The sequence below is a fragment of the Salarias fasciatus genome, assembly GCF_902148845.1.
Source record: "Salarias fasciatus chromosome 7 unlocalized genomic scaffold, fSalaFa1.1 super_scaffold_4, whole genome shotgun sequence".
Lineage (NCBI taxonomy): Eukaryota > Metazoa > Chordata > Actinopteri > Blenniiformes > Blenniidae > Salarias > Salarias fasciatus.
The window spans coordinates 4824860-4846586 of record NW_021941229.1 but is presented as its reverse complement, the minus strand read 5'-3'; the positions used below and the strand labels follow the sequence as shown (position 1 = coordinate 4846586).

Below are 21727 nucleotides of genomic sequence, written 5' to 3'. Positions count from 1 at the left end.
TTCCTGTTTTCTGCTCGTCAGACAAAGGTTTTTTTTCTGTCTTTTTGGTTCCGCCATCCGTGAGCACCTAAGGGTGGCGTTGCTAATGCTAGCGAGGGTTTCATGTTTATTTTACATGTTTTTAAACTTGTACTCCCGTATGAGTGCAGTAAAGTAGGTTCTATGAATCCCGGATGACCGCCAGAGGCCTAAAGCACTGGAATGTTCCCTTCGCGCATGCGTAGTTCCAGTATGTATACCAACAGTCGTCACTCGTGACCCCTGGGTGACTCAGGAACTGGATAAGTTCAGGGCTCCACCCACCAATCGTCTCCTAATTTTCTTCTCGCTTTCAGTTCGGGTGCACCTGACGGGACGAGCCTATACGGCATCATGATGCACCGTCGCTGGGAGCCCTGTGACCTTAGCGGTCGGAGCTGCCTAAGTGCCCTCCAAAGGCTGTGACGTGTTGCGGTCCCGTTCACCTGACTCGGCGGCGCTGCATGTCGCCTGTGGTGAGAGATTCATTCATACCTCCGGCAGACGGTAAGGTTGCTGAATCTACTATTCCTCATGGTGAGTGATGGGGTGAGCGGCTACTCCCCCCCGGGCTGGTTTAAATTGCGGCATGGTCGGTGTTATTTGGGGGTCAGGGACACCGCTGGCGTTCTCACCCAGCTTCAGGTAGCAAGCAGCAATCTGGCTGTTGTGCTACTGTGCTTCTGACTGTTGTGCAGCCGCCTTGAGCTCCACGACGTGCGAGGCTCACCGTGGCTGTTGGCTTGGGCTTATTGCACCGGCGGGCGTGCCACCACGGCTGGCGGGGCACAGCGAGTGGCACGGCTGGTGGCGGCGTACGGCCGCTAGCTCGGCTGAGCAGCTAGCCTGTGATGTGTGTTGTGGCATAGGAGGCCCAGTCACCTCTTGCAACCGGCTGCTGCGTGTTTTTCTGTTCTGTTGTGTCATCCCCGCATCGGCGGATGACGTCGCCGCTGGCGGATGGACGGGGGGCCGCCATTGCCACAGCGGTGGGCGCGGTCCACGGCGGGTGTTAGCATGCGGCCGCTAGCGCACGACTCGGCTGAGCGGCTGGTCAGTGATGTGTGTTGCGGGCAGGCGGCACCGCCCCCGCGTGCCCCAGTCATTACATGCTTCTGGTTATCACGTGCACCCCCACTCCACCACCACTAGCAGACGGAGGGAGCCGCAGCGTTCCTTCTCCGTTAGTAGCATTCTCTGGCGTTTACGTTGTTGTGCAGGCCAGGGGTCTATCTCTGTTTTTTGAGCCCGCGTTAGCACACCACCGTCCTGGGAACCTGATACTCTGACTGATGGCATCACTGCGGAGCAATGAGAAGCAGGTGTCCCTGGTCAACTGGGCAGCCTGGTGGCCACTCTCTCTGCTGGTCGTGGATGGTGTCTGGTTTGGTTGTGCAGGTGGCGCAGCCCCTCAACCATCCGTGTCGGCTGTGAGATGAGGTGGGAGAGCCGCGTGTTTGGCGATGGATGGCTCTCACCATGGTGTTGCCTGGGGAGCCCCCCCCCCATAGGTGGATGACAGCCACGACCGCTGTCCCCGTTGTTTTGGACAACCTGGTGTTCTGCGTTGCTTCGCGGGCGGTGTACCCCCCCCGCAGTTTCCCCCCTTCCTATTGTTGGTGGGTGTGTGATGCACGCCCCCGCTGCTGTTGGGTGGTGCCACTTGGACGCTGTTGGAGGAGGGAGCTGCTGGGCAGCTGTTTCCTCTCCTCGACGTAGCCTTAGTTGGGACCCTGGCCGGTGGTTAGCATTTGCTGTGTAGGCGGTGTGGGCTGCCTTCCCTCAGCTTACTGCATCGTTGTTGTTCTATTGCCTTCTGGGTGCTGTGTGCACACATCCCCACCTCGCCACTGGCGGTGGAACTAGTGGTAACTGATGGAGGGAGGCTGCCGGGGGCGGCCATCCCTCTACAGGATGTGACTCTGCCGGCTTGCTGGCCGGTGATTGAAATTGATTGTGCAGGTGGCACACACCTCCTCCCTCTGCTTCTTGTATGCTGCTGTTTCTTCTGGCTGGGTACCGTCCCGACAGCACAGCAACAAGGGTGCCGCTGCGCGGCTGTCCCCTCTCCCACGTACGGCCTCAGCTGGTTTTCATGGGCTTGATCACACGGCGTCCGCTGTGCGGGCGGTGTTCGCCCCTCCCCCAGCTTGTCGCACTGCCGTTGTACCAACTTGTTGCGTGCACCCACTGTTCCGGCGGGTGGCACTGTGAGGCGGGTGGACAGTGCAGGAGGTTGCTAAGCACTCCGCCTGGGTTGGCTCTCTGAGCTGCTAGCCCGGTGATTTGCGCTGCACCCCCGCTCTGGTGGGTGGCACTGCTGTGAGGGGCTGATGGAGGAGGGGGCTGCTGAGCAGCCGTTCCCTCTCCTGGACGGAGCTCTATTCGTGCGCGCCTCGCTTGGCTTGTCGGCATGATCTTTGCTGATTGCGGTAGGGCTGGTGTTAGCGAGCTCTGGGTTATAGGCCGCATCTGCTGCTTCCCCTGCTGTTGGACCCCGAGGTGGCGGTAGCCAGGCGATGAGTGTTGGTTTGGGCACTGCCAGTGGAAGCACTGTTGTGTTCTTCCTTCTTATTGGTGCCTGCTTTGGAGCAGGGCGCCTCTGGCGAAGGGGCCAGAGGGACGGGGACACTGCTGTGCCACTGTTCCCTCCCCTGAGCGTAGTGCAGCTACTCCCTGTTGGCCTCGCCTTCGTGCGCCGGCTGTGTAGGCGGCGTATGCCCCTTCTTCAGCGTATTGCACTGACCTTGACTCCTGACCCTCTGACCAACCCTGTGGGTGTCGGTTCGGCTGTATCCTCCCCTGCCTGTTTCCCAGCAGGTGCCGTCTTGTGAGACGGAGGGCAGTGGGGCCGCCGTGAGGCCACTCCCTCTCCCGGATGTGGCTCCGCTACCTTGCTGACATGGTGATGTGGCATCGGCTGTGCAGGTGGCATGCGCCCCCTTCCGGCAGCTTATCACCCTGGCCCCGTCTTGTCCTACCGGGCCGCACTCTAGGTGTTGGCCCGGAGCCTCTAGCTGGTGGCGGCCATGCTTTGCCTTCTCCCAGGCTTGTACAGACCCTTTTTGTAGTGGTACGAGGCCGGCTTAGGGCGATGGCCAAGGTCCCCGCCGGGGGGTCCATTCCCCTACTGAGCGTAGTATCGGCCGGGCTTCGTGGGCAGGCCCGTCTGGTGATGGCAGGCCTCCCAGTGGCATTGTGGACGGTTGGCGTCCTGTCTGACTGGCCTGCAGGTTGTATGCCTGCAGGGGCCTCAACGCGCTTACGGACTCCCTCTCCTGTTGGAATCCTCCACCAGGGGGGTGGTGCCTCCATGGGGGAGATGTGCGCTAGGGGTTGTTTAGGAGGTGGCCTCTTTCCACCTGACCTTCCGAGAGCCGCGGGCCTCTGGGAAACAGGGCGCTCGTGCACTCTTGGCCACAAGTCCTTCGGTGGACGTTCCCGCCGGCCCCTCTCCTTGGTCGACGCCCATCAGGGTGCTTCAGAGGGGCACACACACTGCTGCTGGTGGCCCCCTACTGGCCGGCGTGGGCTTGGTTTCCTCTGCTCCGCCGGTTGTTCCGCGGCAGACCATGGCGCCTTCTCAGCAGGAGGGTTCTGCTGTCTCAGCGCGGTGGCCGGGGGGGACAACCCCGTCCTCGCCGTCTCTGTCTTGCGCCTGGGGACTGAGGGGCCCGACTCGCTGCTGAGCAGCTGTTTGGAGCCTGTCGGGCGAGCCGCCTCAGATGCTAGGGCGCCATCTACTGGCGGCTGTATGGTAGTGGTGGAGGTTGGTTGCACGATGGTGCAACAGCCATGAGGAGGTCCCGGTGCCCTGCCCAGTCCCCCGTGGTCCTGGGCTTTTGCAGTCTTTTAACGTAGCCCGGTCCCCGTTCACCCTGGGGGTGTATGTGGCGGCGGGCCAGCCCGCCATGCATGAGTGCAGGTGGCGCGATTGGGGACCACACTTTTTCCTCAGGGCTTTCCTCAGTGGGGCTGAGGCTCACACACACACACACACACACACACACACACACACACACACACACACACACACACACACACACACACACACACACACACACACACACACACACACACACACACACACACACACACACACACACACACACACACACACACACACACACACACACACACACACAGGATCTACATCTTGGATCTACATCTGGTGCTGGAGAGCTTGTGTCAGCCTTCCTTCGAACCTCTGGCAGCAAGCAGAGCTGCAGTAGGTGTTACGTAGATGGCGTTTATGCTGGCCGTTGCCACGGCATAGCATGTGGGGAAACTACGCGTGCTGTCTATTCGCCCAGCATGCCTCCGGTGGCACCCGGATGGGGCGGGCGGTGCGCCGGCCAGAGTTCTTGTGTCCAGTTAGAGCTCTGAGACGCTGCATGGCTGCTGCGGCAGATGTGCAGACATCTGACCAGCCTGTTGTCTACGGTGGCCCTAGTCGGGGCTCTGCTCTTCCAGGCAGTGCCTGTCCCACTGGGTTGTGGACACTGTTTGCCGTTCCTATTAGGCCGCAGGGTGATTTCTGCACGAGGGTGTGCATTGCCACTCCACCAGGGCGGTGTCCATGCCATGGGTCGCCCTGGAGGGGGTGCCCCTGGGCGAGCTATGGGCTGTTGCCGTCAGGATGAGGCCTGGCACCTTTCCGGGTCCTACAGGTTGGCCATTGTGCCTCCGCATCCACTGCGGTTGGTACTGTGCGATTGGTCTCTGGGATTCCTCGTGACCAAGTTGGCATTCATCATTCCACTGCTTTAATGAAATAGAATGAGAGTTACGAATATAACTACGGTTCTATGAATCCCGGATGACCGCCAGATTGCTCTGTCACTCGGAATCCTCGTGGTCATGTGAGAAGATTCCGTAGGAGACGATTGGTGGGTGGAGCCCTGAACTTATCCAGTTCTTAGGTCACCCAGGGGTCACGAGTGACGATTGTTGGTATACATACTCGAACTACGCATGCGCGAAGGGAACATTCCAGTGCTTTAAGTACCACCTCTGGCGGACATCCGGGATTCATAGAACCATAGTTACATTCGTAACTGTCGTTTGTTCTCGCGAGATTTGCTCTTTCTGATCCTCTGAAAATTGCAAAACTCCTTTCACGACACAGGAACCGGGGGAGGGGAGGGACCGGCGAATCACAGCACCAAGTCTTTGTTTACCCCCACAGGGATTCTGAAAAACATTTGTTGAGGTAAAAATGTTAGTTCTATGTTCATGAGAAATTTGTAGTGCTATGAACATGCATATGTTTGAGTGAAAATATCTTTTATTTACTTGTTTGCACTGTCCACAGTATACATATTTTAGTTATTTTCCTTGTATAGTTTTCCTCCTTGCACAGTGTATAAATACTGTTTTCACCCTCAGCATTGTAAATATTGTATATATTAAAGTTATTTCTATTTTTATTACATATATGACCCTTGCTGTTGTAACAATGTGAATTTTCCTCGGCAGAGTAATAAATAAATATCCTTTGTCTTCATTAATAAATAAATTTGATGTATAAACCTTTGTTCAAATGTGTCATTTGTGTGTTCTTCCCTTTGTTTGTGACTTATTGATTTTTGTGAACATAATAGATAGAAATATATATGATAATGTTCAAGTCAGTCGATAACTTTGACTTACTTTGTGAAGCAAGTCTTGTCTACTGCGGGATGTACCTGAGTGGATGCTCTTTAATGCTGATACTGAGTCAATGCAGATGTTGACTTTGATTATCTTTCTCTCTCTGACCCACTTTAATGCCATCAAAATGACATACATCTCCACAGAGAACACACTGAGCTGGTTTGATGTTCTGCTGTTGCTTCTGTTCCTGGCTCCTTCCATCCATCGGTCTATACTTGGAAGAATGTGCGGTGGTACTTGTCCTCCACATATGCATGAAATTCACACGCAACCTCTTACTCTTTCCTCCTTCCAGATATTTCCAGCAGGCCTTTAATCTTCTTTCCATCATCCACACAGGAACAACAGGCCAAATCACCGGCGAGCAGAAGTCCAGATCTTCCACTCCCAGCTCTCTGGCAGATGCCTGCCAGACCTGATTTTTTTTCCTTTCTTCCTCTCTTCCAGCAGTTTTCTATTTCTTCTGATGGAGCTCTCCGCATCAGGCATAAAATTTAATAAGGTAAAAAATAATTTAAAAAACCACCAAATAATCAAATGAATTGAAGTAACAATAATTTGAGTCAAATTTTTTCAGTCATGATTTTTTTTTTCTATGATAGCATATAAATTTACTTTCTATTTTTTTTTTTTTTTTTTATCATGACAGTTTTGGTCCTCCATAGTATCGAGCTTTTTGTAAGAAAAAAATGTGATCTTGCTCCTTGCCAAAAAGAAAGCTGCAAACACCATTACGTTCACGTTTTGTCTCGTTTTGTCTCAGTTCTCGCGATACTAGCCGCAGCCAATCACGTGTTTTCACATGTGTAACCAGGAAGTGTCTTGTGTTGTTGTTGTGGAGGATCATCAGTAAATCACCTTGAGGAGGAGAAACAGAGGGAATAGATCGAAGGCAGTCCTATGAAAGTTTGTGTGTGTCTGAAAAATACCAGAGTGGAATCACACTTGGTGAGTGAATGAAATCCCCTCGTGATGCTCGTGATATCCATATGAAGCAATCATTTACCAAAAGCTAATTTAAGTTGTGTAAACATCACTGACTTCAAATGAAAACTAAAGACTTTGGTTCTTATTTAATTGTCTGTTCACGACATAACTGTGATTAGAATTACTGAACGGACTACTTTTTGCGACTGTAGTAATTGGTGTTGCGCATGCGCCAGAGGGGTCCATTCACAGCAATAAATGTGGTGCGCGCTGTTCATTCTGGAATTGAACAGCTATTCTCCAGTGGAGTTTACATTTACTGGATCACATGTGGAGACACATTACAAACTTTCCTGACTTTCCCTTTGCCACCCTCAGACCTCAAATATACGGTGGCCGACAGGTGCAAACTCAACAAAACGAAACAAAAACAAAACAAAGCAGAACTGAAGGAGACCCTTCAACCATGTCCCCACTTAAGTTTTACACTGATTAGAACTCCTGGAACAAGGTTCTCCAGCAGTCTGCTTGCTGTCTTTGAGATTGTCCCCATCAGCTTTTAACTCACTGCTCGACTATTTTTCTCAGATGTCAGGTCTGTCTGCATAAAGCAGCATGGAAAAGCTGACCTGGTGAATTTGGCGAGGTTGTTGCAGTTCTCTGGGCTGGGTCAAGGCTGCAACGCATCCTGCTCCAGATCACAGACACAGTCTGGGTCAGACAAAAGAAAACACACAGGTCCCTGTATTAGGAGGCAAACTGCTTAATTCCACTGCGTGCGTCTCTGCTCCGCTCAGCTCCGGACCGCTGCGCTCCGGACCGCTCCGTTTGTTCAAAACCCACAGCGTGCGCTTTGCTCCGCTGCGTCTCTATTCCGCCCGGCCGGAGAAGCAGAGCAGCGCAGCGCTACTTCGCATCGACCTCCAAAAGCTGAGCAGTCTGGGCCACACTGGCATCTTTCTCTGTACATCCTGTAGAAAGGATGACTGGGGTCATATAAAATTTTATGATTCTCCACTTCCAAAATCAGCGTCTCTTCCTCCTGGTTGTTGTGCTTCAACACGCTGAATTTCGTGCAACAGGATGTTGACATTCGGGCCTTTCAGAATAAAATGCATACACGGTCCTGAATAGGCTATGTATTTTGTAGAAAACACGAAATTTATGGACAATAGCCTGCAAATGGGTCATTTATGCAGCTGTGTAAACATTCAGAAACGTTCGACTATAGTTTGAGTACAGGCAAAACAGAAGTTTGTCAAATAAAATTTGATAGTGTGTTTTAATTTTTGTTTGCCCTCTTTTTAAAGTGTATATTTTAATCAGTATGGTATGTCTATTCGTGATATATCCGACAATTGACGAAAAAAAAACCAACGTCTTTGAACAGTTTAAAGTTTTTAATAAAGACAAAATGATTTTATTTTGTATAAAGCCGGAGGTTGTTGGAGTTCTCTTTCCCGTTTGGTGCATCTGAACTGTGGAAATTTATGCGTACGGAGACCTGACAGACCGGACCGGAGAGAAAAATAGACCTCTGGTCTATTTTGGACTGACGGAGTGGAGCGGGGCGCAGCGGAGCGGAGCGGACCGGAGCAGAACGGAGGCTATGAAATCAGCTACAGTCATTAAAATAGCAACGTATTTGCTGCGGCGGTCGGACCGGAGCTGAGCTGAGCGCAGACGGAGCTGACCGGAGGATGTGGAATTTAGGGGTAACTATCGCAGTTCCACTGTGCAGACTCTGGACAGATAGTTTTTGGTTTGCATGCATCATCTAAGTTATTCAGAAATGGGTAACAGTACAAAAGACTCATGAACAGACTGAACTCACCTCTGTCTGTGGTCCGTGGCAGCGGAGCGTCGCTGTCTGGTGAAAGACTGGTGTAACCTTTACCCACTGTCTGAGGTAAGGGCCTCCCAGATCCTTATATCTTTATCTGTTGAATAAATGGGATGAAGCTTCTTCACTTAATTGCTCTCCCTGAGTTAAATCAGTCACAAGCAGAAGCAGATGAAGCAAAACACCAAACCATAAGTTAAAGAGAGATCATAATTTACTGAAACAATAAAGTAAACCAAAACCGAAATCCATCTGCTTTAGAGGGGTTAAAGTAAAGTATGAGGGGCCCACTCACACACACACACACCTGGCTTACTGTCCTAAGTTGCAGGCCTGGGCGATGCTTGGGAGCGGTGAGGCCAGAAACTCAAAGGCCGCTTCGCTCTCAGAGCACAAAATAAAGAAAAGAAAAGAGTACCTGGTCCGTAGCTTCAGTATTGTGAATCCTGCGCCAGAGAATCCAGGAGTGTCCTGATGATGATGATGATGACGATGGCGATGATGACGAAGATGACGACGATGGTGATGATCACGAAGATGACGACGATGGTGATGATCACGAAGATGACGACGATGGTGATGATCACGAAGATGACGACGATGGCGATGATCAGCAGAAGCGTCCAGGGAGCCCAGTCAGCCGTCCTGTGCCTCAGCGCCTTCCTTCAGGTCGTAGTCTTCACCTCCAGGCCGGATTGGTGAAGAGTCTGCAGAGTTTGCAGGATTGTAACCGGCCAGATCGGGTGGCTCCAGACTACCGCCGGTCCACAACGCAGGACTCCGTGTTCCCCGACAGCCGCTGGGCTAGCGATCTCAGGGAAAACACTTAATTAGTCCGACGGCCGCGTCTCCTCTCCGTGGCTTCTGCCGTCAAGCATACGCATAGGACACACCTCCTCCCCCGGATTCAGTCAATCAAGCTAATATACACCAGGGCGGCCAATAAGAAAACACAGACACAGAACTTCCTGTGTGTCGCCCTTCAAAACAAAACAAAAATAAAATACAACTCATACATGTCATTCCTCATCTCTGTCAGTCAGATGGTAAACATTTACTCAAACAAACATAAATTTCACTTCTTTGCAAAACTCATTCCATAATTCAATAATCTTCATATATTCTCTCACACTTGTCTGGGTTACATCCTCCCCCTCCTAAACGCCTGATGTCCTCATCAGATGTAATGTAACCATACGGAAGGTATAACTAGGTTTTACCAATGTGTATGGTAATGCCTCTGTGTACTATGGTGAGAGGTTGATCTCTGGATTTACCCGGTTGATCATAAGTGAGTTTGACAACAGGTTTAAGTGTTCGTTTGGGCCTCGGAGGTGTCTGTGGGGGGAATACGTTGTGAGGACTTGGTTGTCTCTGGTCTTCACTAGACGCAGTTTCAGGTTCGGCATCGGACTCTGGGGATCTACTCTGCCCATCCTCCTCAACGGGACGATCTCGACCTCCCACAGGACGATCTTCTGAAACACTGTCACTCCTGGAAATGGTATCTTCTCTCTCCTCAAGTCTATAACGGCTGCTCTCAGCTCTGTCCTTGAGTAGCTGTTCAAGGTAAGTTCTGTAGTTTCTTTGAGGTCTAACATACTCAAAATCAGACAACTCAGAAGATGGGTCACTCTCCATTTGTGCTCACACTTGTCTGGGTTACACTGGGATTTCCGGTTCACCGTAAGATTGTCTTTTTCTCGAGATAATGAGGAAAAATAAGTCAAGATCTCGAGAAAACCACTGAAATTAACTTGTTATCACGGCAATACGGAGGAAATAAAAAAAGTATTTAACCATGTCCTTGTAGGGCTTCCATACTTTCTTCCTCTTCTTCTTCTTGGAGCGACCTGGTGCACTTCCATTGTGGATTGAATTTGCAGCGTTTTCTTCTTGCCATTGTTTCGGGCGCTTGTGTGTGTTTTTATATATTTGCAGCATTTTTCGTTTGCAGTCGTTTTGTGATTTTGCAAGTCTGTTTCTGCATCGTTTCTGTGATTGCAGCATTTTTCTCTTGCAGCATTATTTTCTTGCATGTGTTTTATGTGTTTACATCATTTCTGTGTTTGCAGCGTTTTTGCTGTTTGCAGCGCATTTGCACCTCTAGCCCACCATACAAACATTACAACACATGTTGTAGATGAAGAAGAAGAAGAAGAAGAAGAAGAAGACTATGTGTTCGAAGGGCAGCTCTGGAAGCCAGAGGAGAGACTCCAGAATGGCAGATGAGGAACCAGAACATCCACAGATAAAAGAGGAAGAACATCCATCATAACATCTGCAGTTTAAAGAGGAAGACGAGGGACCAGAATATGGACAGGTTCAACAAAAACTACAACTACAAGTAGTTAAAGAGGAAGAAGAACCGTTTTTAACATAAAGCAAACCGGGAAGGTTCAGGAAAATCCAGGAAGATTTACTGTGAGGTATGTGATACACATTTCACCTACGGTCGTAGTGTAATACGCCACAGGAAGCTTCACACAGGTGAGAAGCCGCATTCCTGTGAAACATGCGGCAAGAAGTTCCCCAGGAAAAGTAACTTGACGGCCCACATGAGCTCTCACTCGGAGGAGAGGTCGCACGCCCTGCGGGAGACGCTTCAAGCAGAAATGCAGCATGACGAAGCACACGAAACTCCACGCAGGTGAGAAGCCGTATTCCTGGGACACAGTTCACCCACAAAAGTAATTTCACAACGCACAAGATTCTTCACACGGCTGAGAAGCTGTATTCCCGTCAGAGCAGCAGCGACAACTGGACAGGAAGTGATTCCTCTGAGGCCATCGGAGGCGCCGCTTCGCACGGCGGCTCAGATGGAGACTGGTGAGTTCTGTGTTCCCGTTTATATGGCAGCATCCTGAAAACTGTCAGTTCAACACTGAAACTGGTGTTGTTGTCATTCCAGGCCACTAGATGGTGCTGCTGGTTGTTTTTGTAACTGTGGGAAAACTTCCCGTTGCAGTGAAATTGGTGCACATGAAGAAATCACACAGGTGTAGTTGTGGTTTCAAAAGACATCTGAGACAGTAATGTTCAGATCCCACACGTCACATTCTCTCCACTTTAATTTCCTTCAGTTTATTTCAAACAGTAAGTTTCCTGAGAAGGTTGAAGTTTAAAGGTGCATTAAGGAGTTTTTCAACTTTAAAAATACTTATTTTCCACCATAAATATGTTACACATTTTTAATGATGTGTACAATGTGCCCTGACATATTCATTACAAGTACCTCTAACAGCGCTAAATTGTCACTTGAAAGTTGCAGTGCCGGTCCGGCACCACAATTTTTTGGGGGAGAATTTGAAAGGAATGACGTAATGCACGCTCCAGCTGGCCTGATTTAGTTAGGTTTCGTTTTGTCCGCCATTACTCCGCCAGATGCTTAGTGAGCAACAACTGAGCAGGATCTTCCAGAAAGTAAGAAAAGACTGGCTTCTAGCACTGCCACAGCTCCACACAGACTCCAGCAGGTAAAAGAAACTTGAGCGCTACTAAAAGAGCGAGGAAGGAGTTCCTCTCTTCCGTGCACGCGAGCCACAGGCACGAGTTTTTCACTAAGCTGCATTACACCCACGGCCTGCAGGGGGCGCTGTTTCGCATAAAACGTGCAAACTCCTTAAAGCACCTTTAAATATAAGACTCTTTAGATAAAATTATATCTGTGATTTTCAATGAGGGCGATTGTCTTAATCTGTTAAAATGCAAACGAATGGCGCTTCATTGTGGTTTAAATGATCTGAATTGTCATATAAAGCCTGTGGTTTCTAAATGAAAGACTATCCCTCTCCTGAAGCAGCTTCCTGTCTCTACCATCATTTCTGCTTGATAAGGTTTATAGCTCAGGCTTGCTCTGGTGCACTTTATCCATCAAAAGACACATTATGGTTTATAATACACACAAAAAGAAAGTCATCTCGAGGTAAAATCTGTTGAAGTGAACAGAGAATCATCAGGACAGCGGTGTGAGTGGGAGTTCTTTATTTGGCTGACAAAGCAGAGCGAGGCAGACGCACACTGCGCAAGGCAAAGTTAAATAAGTGATCTGTGGAGTGGAATGGCTTCGACTGAGACACGTGTTCAGGGAGCGTAACACATTTCTTCCAAACAAAGGTTTCAAGGCAACATGTTGTGTGGAGAGACGCCCGGGTCCCCGCCTCCGCCTCAGGTGCTCTTCTTCTCCTCAAACATGATGTTTGCCGTGGCTCGCTTGGCTGTGAACACAAACAACACAGCAAGTTCAGGTGACAAATGAGACTTTTATTTTGAAGGTAAACTCCAGACGGCTCCAGTCTCCTCAACTGAGATGATAAGAGTTGGGTTTACAATCTTTTCTATCAAAAAATAACTAATAAATCCACACACAAAAAAAAGAAAAACAAAATTTGTAAAGTGTGGAGAGAAATTCAAGTGTTGCCATGATGAAAACAGAAACACCCGAGACTTCTAAAATAAAAGACATCATTTAAAATGACCAAATCTGGTTAAAAAAAAAAAAAAAAAAATTCAAAGTAAAACTGCTGAAAGAGATAAAACCATTAAAACCTCAACTGCTGCAGTTAAAACAACCAAATCATTTCAAAATAAAACTAATAAAATAGCTGGAATGGCTAAACATTAAATACATGTTATAAATTATCATTTCTTATTCTAAATTGTCAGGAGTTAAATACAAAAATGATCATTTGGAGAAGGGGTGTCAAACATAAGGCCCGTGGGCCAAAACTGGCCCGCAAGCAGCTTCATTCTGGTCAAATAATTACAAAAATTGTAAAAATTCAAGCACACACACACACTCACCCTCATCTTTAAACTTGTCTGCGGCCTCTGACGCCTTGTCTTTGATGTTCTTCACGACGTCGTCGATCTTGGCCTCGTTCTTGAGGAAGAACGGCCGGACGATGCGGTTGTAGATCAGCACGGAGCCGTTGGAGGGGGTGGGGGCCATGCACCACACCAGGAAGGCGCACTGCCAAAGACAAGGAGGCGCATCAGGACAGACGCTCCAGCTGAGCCACAACAGTCTGAGCATCCCGCACAAACAACACTACTGGAGCTGAACAGCTTGAACAGCAGCACTTTGCTCAAGACGGCCAAAACAAAAATACTAAAAACAACTTTAAAAAAAACATTTAAGGCTTCCACAGCTAGAAAGAATCAGAACCTTTCAGTGGCTTTTTAGCATAGTTCCTACATTTCCATCAGTAGAACATATCATTTTATAAAAAAAATTAAATATGAATTATGAAAACCTGGTATTGCTGAGGCACAGTAAAAATCAAATTTTAAAAAATAATGAAGTATTCAGACCTGTAATACTAAAATCATTCCATCATTTATTTTATCAGAAGACATTAAATGAGAGAACATTTAAAATGAATACTTCAAAATCTCCTATTGGGAGCTGGCTGTCCAAACCTCTAACTCCCAACTTTCAATTCATGGGAGAATTTTTTACAGTTTCCTAAATATTGTATTTGAATAGATATTTTAGGTTCTTTTCATTTTTTTTTTTTTTTTGTAAGTAAGGTGAATATTTTAGGGAAAAAAATTAATACATTATTTTTCTAAATACTTCTTTACAGTGGGGAACAGTAAAATATGAAAAGGTTCATGTTAAATGTTTTTATTCTGTGTTTCAGTAATGATAAATCGAAGTATAATTCAATTGAAGGATAATTGGGGAAAAAGTAAGAAAAATACATTTAGTATAGTAAAAGTTCCCTTAGATATGGTCCAACATGAATACAGCATGGTCAGACTGTTCCCTAATGTAATAAACCAATATCACATTTGAACCAACTCAGTAGAAAGGTCCCTGTGTTCTCACACAGGGAACATTCTTTAGTCTGTGTTAATTCAAAAATAAAGAGCTGAACACACACACACACACACACACACACACACACACACACACACACACACACACACACACACACACACACAGGAAGCTGAGTGTGTGTTCCACCTTTCCAATGTAGTAGAAGGGGAACCAGGAGAGGAAGATGTCGGCGAAGAACTCGGCCACACTGAAGACTCCGTACACCACCCAGTAGGTCAGCCACTTGGTGTCGTCGTCCTTGGTGGCGCTCTCGATGGCTTTGATGCTGCGGGAGAGAAAAAAACAGTCACTGATCAGCGCTCTCATCCATTCTGACTTGTTTTGGGTCTAAAGGAACCAGTTCTGACATTTGTGAGGGTTAAAAAAAAAAAGAGGAGTGCAGAAGTTACTCATTAAGGGCCGTGAAGCAACGGCTGCTGCCTTATAAAGGCTCCCAGTGTTGAAACAGGGTTGGACCAAGTGTTAGAAACATGAGCGCCATCAGATAATCCAGCAGGATCGACTGCGTGCCAGCTGAATAATCTGGAAATGAATCTGAACGGCTGCATCGGGAGGTATCATACTGAAGGAATTAGTCACAACTGCAAAAAAAAACAAAAAAACGTCATGCTACATTTATTCAAACGAGCAAACCTTACCCGGCACTGCAACATGAAGCTCTGAGTTAAATACGGCAGCAGCGATGGATGTAGGGTTTCAAACAGAGGCAGCAAAACAGATTCTGATCCGCGGTCATCACCGTTATTTTCATCACTGAACGTCCACTTTCAGTCCGTCTGTGGCCGAAGAACCATGAAGTGACGGGGGTTTAAACTCCCTCTGCACGTGTTAGGCCACACTTAAACATAGTCAGGTACTTACAGGGATATTTCCTTCTGTACGTTTTTAAAAATGTCACTTTACACCAAAATAATTATTTAAACAAACCTGCATAAAAACTGCTATGAACAAAACAGACCTACAGGTGGCAGTGTAACCAAGAGCCAGGCCAGCCAATCACAATCCACCAGGCTTCTGTAGCAAAAACAGATTTTAAAGTCCGCAAATAAAAGCTGCGGTGGGTCAGCTGAGAAAATGTTTCCACTTGAAAAACAAATATCATCATAAACAAACCGAAGGTTTTCAGACATGCTAACAGTCAATTAATCCTTCAGCATCAACTCCCAGGAACACACCCGGCATGCCTTAATCAGGAAGGCAAACATGGTAAATAAACTGTGTGTGTGTCCTTCTGGCCTCACTCAGTGTAAACAGGCACACCTGTCTCTTTACACACACACACACACACACACACCTGTGGTGTCGGCCGGGCTCGGTCACTTCTCACCTCCTAACCCGCTGAATCTGGATCGGTCTGCCTATTTTGTGGGATTACAGCATAAAGGTGACACTGTGCACGGCGAGCGTGTCGCAGCAGGTCTGCTCAGGGAGCGCTCACACCCTGCCCACGAGCGCCTGACGACACACAACCGAGCGCACAAAACACACACACACCGAGCACACACTGCACTCAACTCAACTCAAAAAGATGAAGCACTTCCTGTCCCGTTGGTCTGCACTGACATTTTAAAAGAGAGAGGAGGAAAAAGGAAGCTGGGTCAACAGGAAGTGGTTTTGTCAAGATGTTGTGTCGCAGTTGCGTTTCACTCCAGTCACGGCGGAAGTCAGCTTCACACCTGCACGGTGTTTCATTCAGTTATTGAGAAACAGCTCCACCGCACACACACACACACACACACACAGACACACGCACTGTTCTCCTGTTCATCTCCCTGCCTTCCACCACCTTCACCTGACCTTTAACCCTCCTCCTCCCTGACATTTGACCGAGATCCTCCTGCTGGCCGTCCATTCCCGCTGCTTTCTCTTCCTCTTCTCTGCGCATCAGAACAAACCTTCATGACTGTTGAAGTGAGTCATAAACCTGGGGTTAGTTTCTTCCTGCCGCAGAAACAATGCCCCAGATCAGCCTGATCTCTCACACACACACACACACACTCACACTCACACACTAGCAGGCCAAACGCTGCAGAGGTGGGACAGTACGACGGACTCTGGAGAGAGCAGAGGCGCTTTTATTCGCATTGGAAGTGTACTGGCGTCCCGATTACTGCTGTGCATGACCCACCCGATGCAAATGCTGAGTCGGCCCTCAGACATCTACATGACAGCAAAACCCTCCCGAGGCTGTGCATGAATCACTTTTCACAAGTTACAGCAAAAAGAAACTCCAGTTTCCAGCTGTAACATCGCTTCGGGTTGATGCGCAGGCGAAACATCCTGCTGTTGTCGACACTCGTCACTCACGCCTTCTTGTTTTCACTCGGGCTTCCTTCACAGCCGATCACTCCGTGCCTCCACATCTTAGAGGATCGACCGTCCTTTCAGTGTGTGGCGTCACTCAGAAGACATTCAAATCACACGTCCAGCACCGGAGCACTGTATTGGTCTGTCAGCAGTAAATTCTAGTCCGACTGGATCTAAACTGTGCTGTAAAGGAGCTGCAGTTATTAGAAGTCTGGCCGCCAAATTCATTGTTACTGAGCCTGAGCTGTGATCGTCTGCTTTCATGTGTCTCTCAGAGGATGAAAGAGGAGACGAGAGCTGCTGCCCGGGAGTGGAAGTGGCTCGGGTCGCTGCCACTGTGTCAGGAAACAAAGACAACAGCCTCTTTAGGCTGATATGTGATTCGAAATTCGCCAGCAAAGTGGAAGAGCGGGTTTGAAACCAGTATTCAATCGTCCCTGCATGAGTGAGAGTTTCAGGTCCGAACTCATGTGCGGCTTCCTTCACAGCAGCAGCTCCGAGCGGCTCTTCTTACGCTCCCTATCAGGATTTATCACTCGCACTGCCCCCATCAGGTGTTTATAACATTGTTCTGAATAATAAAACCTGAGTCATCAAAGGACAGCGGAAGGCGATCCAGACACTGGAGGTGTAAAACCTCATGATTATAACTTTAAATGAAATGAATCCACTGGGATACACCACTTATAAACTAATAAAGCTCTATTTTAACGGTCCGGGCTCGTCATGTTTTCTTCTGAACTAAAATGTTCAAATCCTTCAAGTTTAACGTAAAAAAAGACAATTAAAAACCAACTGATCCTTCTGTCTAGCGAGGAGACGAGGAGACGCCGTGCGACCACGAGAGCATCAGATATTTATTATTAGACCGTCGGTCCTAAAGTCAGTCTCCACATTTGTAATAAGTGATCACAAGATAATCTGAGGGAAAGTCCGCACACGTCACACAAGGCTCCTCTGTTGCACAACATTTTACAGTTGAAAAGAAATGTTGCACAGTCTAACATCCAAATACCTTAAAACCAAAATACACTGACAGAAAATTAAATGGCAAATATGACTCATTTGACATTTTATTTAACAATAAGCAGCTGAAACATGAACTTAAACTGAATGTCACTGAGCATTTGTCTCATCCTGTATGTTACTAATTAATTAACTGCTAAAAATATTGATTTTACTCAGATTATTCCATTTTCATTGAAGGTTAATTTGGAAGAAACTCTACATTGATCATATACAGTCATTTTCCTCAGAAAGATGAGCACCTCAGGTCTTTTAATGCATCCTATAGCTGGCTTTACTGCCCCAGCATGCTCAGAATTACATTGGGAGGATTCTGAATATCATATTTTCCTTAAAATTCACAGTGGATCTAAACAAATCTGTGAAAAGACAAGGATACTAGTGTACAAATGAAATCTGCCGGTGAACTGAGAAATGTGTTCATTCTTGTAGAATTGCTTCTAAAGGTATAAACAACATGTTGTTTAGTGTTACAGGAGGCTTTACTGAAGCTTCAAAGTGACAGTGTGTTCAATAAATGGTCCCTCCATTAAGTCCGATCAGTAGGATCATAAACACAGGGGGGTGAAGCCCACATGGAGACTTTTTAATGGTGAAATATGTGTGATTTCTCTCATTTTACAAGATATCTGATCGTATAACCACTGTGTTAAGCAAACTTTATAGATGACTCTTGTAATATTGAAAAATCATTTAAAAACAGAGTTCACATGAGTGACAGGATAACAAGAGGACTGCTGTGTCTGAAACAATGTGCTCTAATTATGGTCAGATCTGAGGAATTACCGCTGAGACAGGAAGGATCTGCGAAAATCTAATCTATAAATACATTTAAAGAAAATCCTGCAGAGTTTAATTATAAAGGATCAAACTGAGAACTTCAGTCTGAGGCTGAAATAAGAGCAGGCGACATGTGGAGGGTAATAATAGAGGGAATAACTGACAGTGGTGCCTGTGTGTGTGTGTGTGTGTGTGTGTGTGTGTGTGTGTGTGTGTGTGTGTGTGTGTGTGTGTCACTCACGATATGTACGCCGGGTAGAGGAAGCCTATGAGGTTGCAGAGGAGGGAGGCTCCGTATCCGATGACCAGATACACAGCGATGACAGCGACCACAGCTGGAACACACACACACACACACACACACACACACACACACACACACACACACACACACACACACACACACACACACAGATTAAAGCGCGCGTCACCTCTCGGAGTGTGTACTTCCCCCTCTGCCTCTCTCCATCCTCCCTCACCCAGGGCGATGTAGGTCCTGCTGACTCCGGTCCGGGCCTCGATCCGCGCCAGGACGTCCGTCATCATGTTCTTCTCGTGGAGAAACTTCTCGAACCTGTCCTTCAGGCCCTGCGCCATGGCTGAGTGAGGATGTGACCGCAGAGAAGAGGGGAGCAGACAGCACGGAGACCTCCGGAGAACCTCTGCTTTCTGTTGACGGCCTGCAGACTCCGAGCCGCACAGTGGAAACTCCACACCCACCGGAAGTCCCTTCATAATAAGAGCTTGACTCCGACTTCAGTATAATTAAACAGTAATAAAATAATAAGAATAATACTTTTAGTAAATTAATAACTGAGATTTTATATCAGAATCAATTTTATTCATATGTATTCAGGCACATCATGCGACACAAAGGGCTGATAAACCAAAACACCCGTTTCACACATGGTGTTTTACACTTTTAACAGAACGTGCACTAAGCAGGGTAGTTTAATAACAATCATCACAGTAGCTACATAATAACAAATACAAGTATAACCACGATTAAGCCTGAGATAATAAAATCCCTGGAAATTGCATCCCATTATGATAATCCCCTGCACTGTTCCTCATTGAGCTTTCCCATAAATATGTTGTTTTTTAAACCCAAATATTTTCCTATTTGTGAAAACATCAGTGATATTTCAGTTGTGTAAAGCTTTTTTTATTTAGAGGGCCTATCTAGGATATCTTTATTTGCAGTGTTTGAACAGCATCATGTGCAACAAACATTGCATACCTGTGTGATTTCATGAAAACAAAACCAGCACCAACTAGCGGCCTAACGTGAAAACTACATCGTTTTCAGTGCCTGTCATTTCCGTGTGAACTGATATCATTTTCGAAACATTGTAAACGTGAAATGTTTATGAAGCGAAAACACAAAAATGATTTGTTTTTAACGCTGCCATTCAAACAGAGCCTGAATGTTAAGTTTCCGGCTGCTGATTGTTCTTTTCTGTTTATTCCCACTGATTTTATTTCCGTCCAGATTTCAATTATGTAATGCGTGATATGTTTACTGTGAAAGGAATTGGAAGTGTGTTTGGGTTCATCTACACTAACTTGATCCACCTTGCTGCTGTGGCTGAACTGCGATTACAAAGAACTACTGTCTGTGTTTCTCCCTCATCCTGGTCTGACAGGCGCTCCTGTCTCACAGTCTGTGACTCCGGGATCAAGCTTCAGTTCCGGGTCCAGGGAGCTCAGATGTGGGCTACAGTCAGGTCAGACAGATGCCAAACATCTGCCTGTGCTGCAGTGGAACAGCCTGCGTGTCCTGTCAGGCAACGCTGAGGGATCGAACCCACACTGCACAGCAGCCGCACCCTTCCTGTTTGATGACACTGCAAACCACAGGAACAGTAACACACACACACACACACACACACACACACACACACACACACACACACACACACACACTGATCATCAACATTAATTCTTGTTATTCTCAATATTTCCCTGATTTCCCTGAACGTAAACTAGAATTCTTGTAAGAGGTTACAATAAACTTGAGTTTATATTTGGAAACAGATTTCATTTTAATGCATTATTATTAATATTTCTGAGAAGATTGAGTTCAGTGAATAATATGCTGCTGTATTTTTCCTCTCCGTTCAAATAAAGCCACACCCTTCAAAGCAAATATGAACATTTTGTCACTGCAGGAATCTTTGGATCAATTTATGTCCTGATTTTAACCCTCAAATTTATATTAAATGAATCAAATCATTTTATATCATTGTGGGAAATGTAAGCCACATTTCAAATACAGAGGATAAGCAAAAGACATTTGATGTATTAAAGATAAAAAAAATAATTTAATAGTTCTGTTTGGGGGAAGAGTTGACTGAGAAAAATGCCATCTTTTAGTAAAAAATGTCATATAAAATGTTACTGTTTCCATTCCCATTGTGTTAAATCACTATTCAATCGCTACAATTGTTTCAGTCCTGAACATAAACAAATGAAAAAAAAAAAAATGCATCCATTTGTAAAAATATTCTATCATTTTCATACAAATAAATTGTGGAAACTTAAGATTTGTGAGCATGTTTTAAAACACAAAATGGGTATTATTTCATGTTAAAAAAATGTTTGAAAGGTTTATTACATACTTTAATGTTTTAATAAATAGCAACAACATTGATTTCAACAGATTTTTTGGGGGATCATGGTTGAAATATAAGATTTGAAAGACTGAAATCATTTTAACTAAATTATTTAAGAATTTTCAGTGAGACATGGAAAGAAAACTACCAATGACTGGGGTTAAAATCGAAGTTAGAGGATTTTAATTAATTATGGAAGGAAACCAAAAAAGACCTGCTTTGGTTTGTGAGAACAACAACAGATGTGCTCACACTACTTTCTTTAACTGTTTTTTTAAGATAAATTTAAAAAAAGAAGAGAGAAAATGTTTGTCTATGTCGCCTCTCACACACACCTGTACAGGTAAATCAAAGGAAGAGATCCGGTTCTTATTGTGCTCCAGAAAATAAACCTGTCGTTTAAATAGAAGAGCTTTGCGAGCTCATGTTGTCAGCTTTAGGTGTTGATCTACTTTGTCACAGCCAACGTGGCTCTTTACACAAGAGAAAGAAGAGGAATTATTTAATTTGAACTTAAATAACCCTTGAGATGTATTCATTTTACCTTACATTAGTTTTATTCTGCACACAGAACCTGTGTATTTCTCATATCAGAGTATTTTACTCACAAAGTAGAGAAGAATGCTAAATTCATGTCAGCTGTCAGAAACAGTGTGCTGCTCTTTTATGTACTCTTTCTCAAAAATCACATTTTCTATCGTGAATGTGGAG

The 21727-nt window shown here is 46.4% G+C and overlaps 1 protein-coding gene across 2 annotated transcripts; it reads right to left on the bottom strand.

Annotated features, from left to right (window-relative positions):
• Window positions 1-56: 56 nt before the first annotated feature.
• Window positions 57-19110, bottom strand: reep5 (receptor accessory protein 5). Of its 2 annotated transcripts, XR_003930597.1 has the most exons (6): window positions 18881-19110; window positions 18643-18736; window positions 14415-14553; window positions 13247-13415; window positions 12465-12660; window positions 57-67 (listed from the first exon to the last, which is right to left on the bottom strand). XR_003930597.1 is itself a non-coding variant. In XM_030084751.1 (5 exons), exons 1-5 carry the CDS (start codon window positions 18996-18998, stop codon window positions 12611-12613), a joined length of 570 nt encoding a protein of 189 aa, XP_029940611.1. In that variant the 5' UTR covers window positions 18999-19110; the 3' UTR covers window positions 12411-12610. The 2 variants fall into 2 exon arrangements, 1 of the variants encoding a protein (XP_029940611.1); XM_030084751.1 differs by lacking the exon at window positions 57-67 and having other exon boundaries at window positions 12411-12660.
• Window positions 19111-21727: the final 2617 nt, after the last annotated feature.

What these genes read in the sequence shown, in the direction of transcription:
- reep5 (XM_030084751.1), bottom strand. Translation starts at nt 18,998, where the DNA reads ATGGCGCAGGGCCTGAAGGACAGGTTCGAGAAGTTTCTCCACGAGAAG. An exon ending in CTCTACCCGGCGTACATATC is followed by an intron (nt 14,554 to 18,642) that starts GTGAGTGACACA and finishes TCTCTCCCGCAG; the next exon opens with CATCAAAGCCATCGAGAGCG. An exon ending in AGACAAGTTTAAAGATGAGG is followed by an intron (nt 12,661 to 13,246) that starts GTGAGTGTGTGT and finishes TTGTGTTCACAG; the next exon opens with CCAAGCGAGCCACGGCAAAC.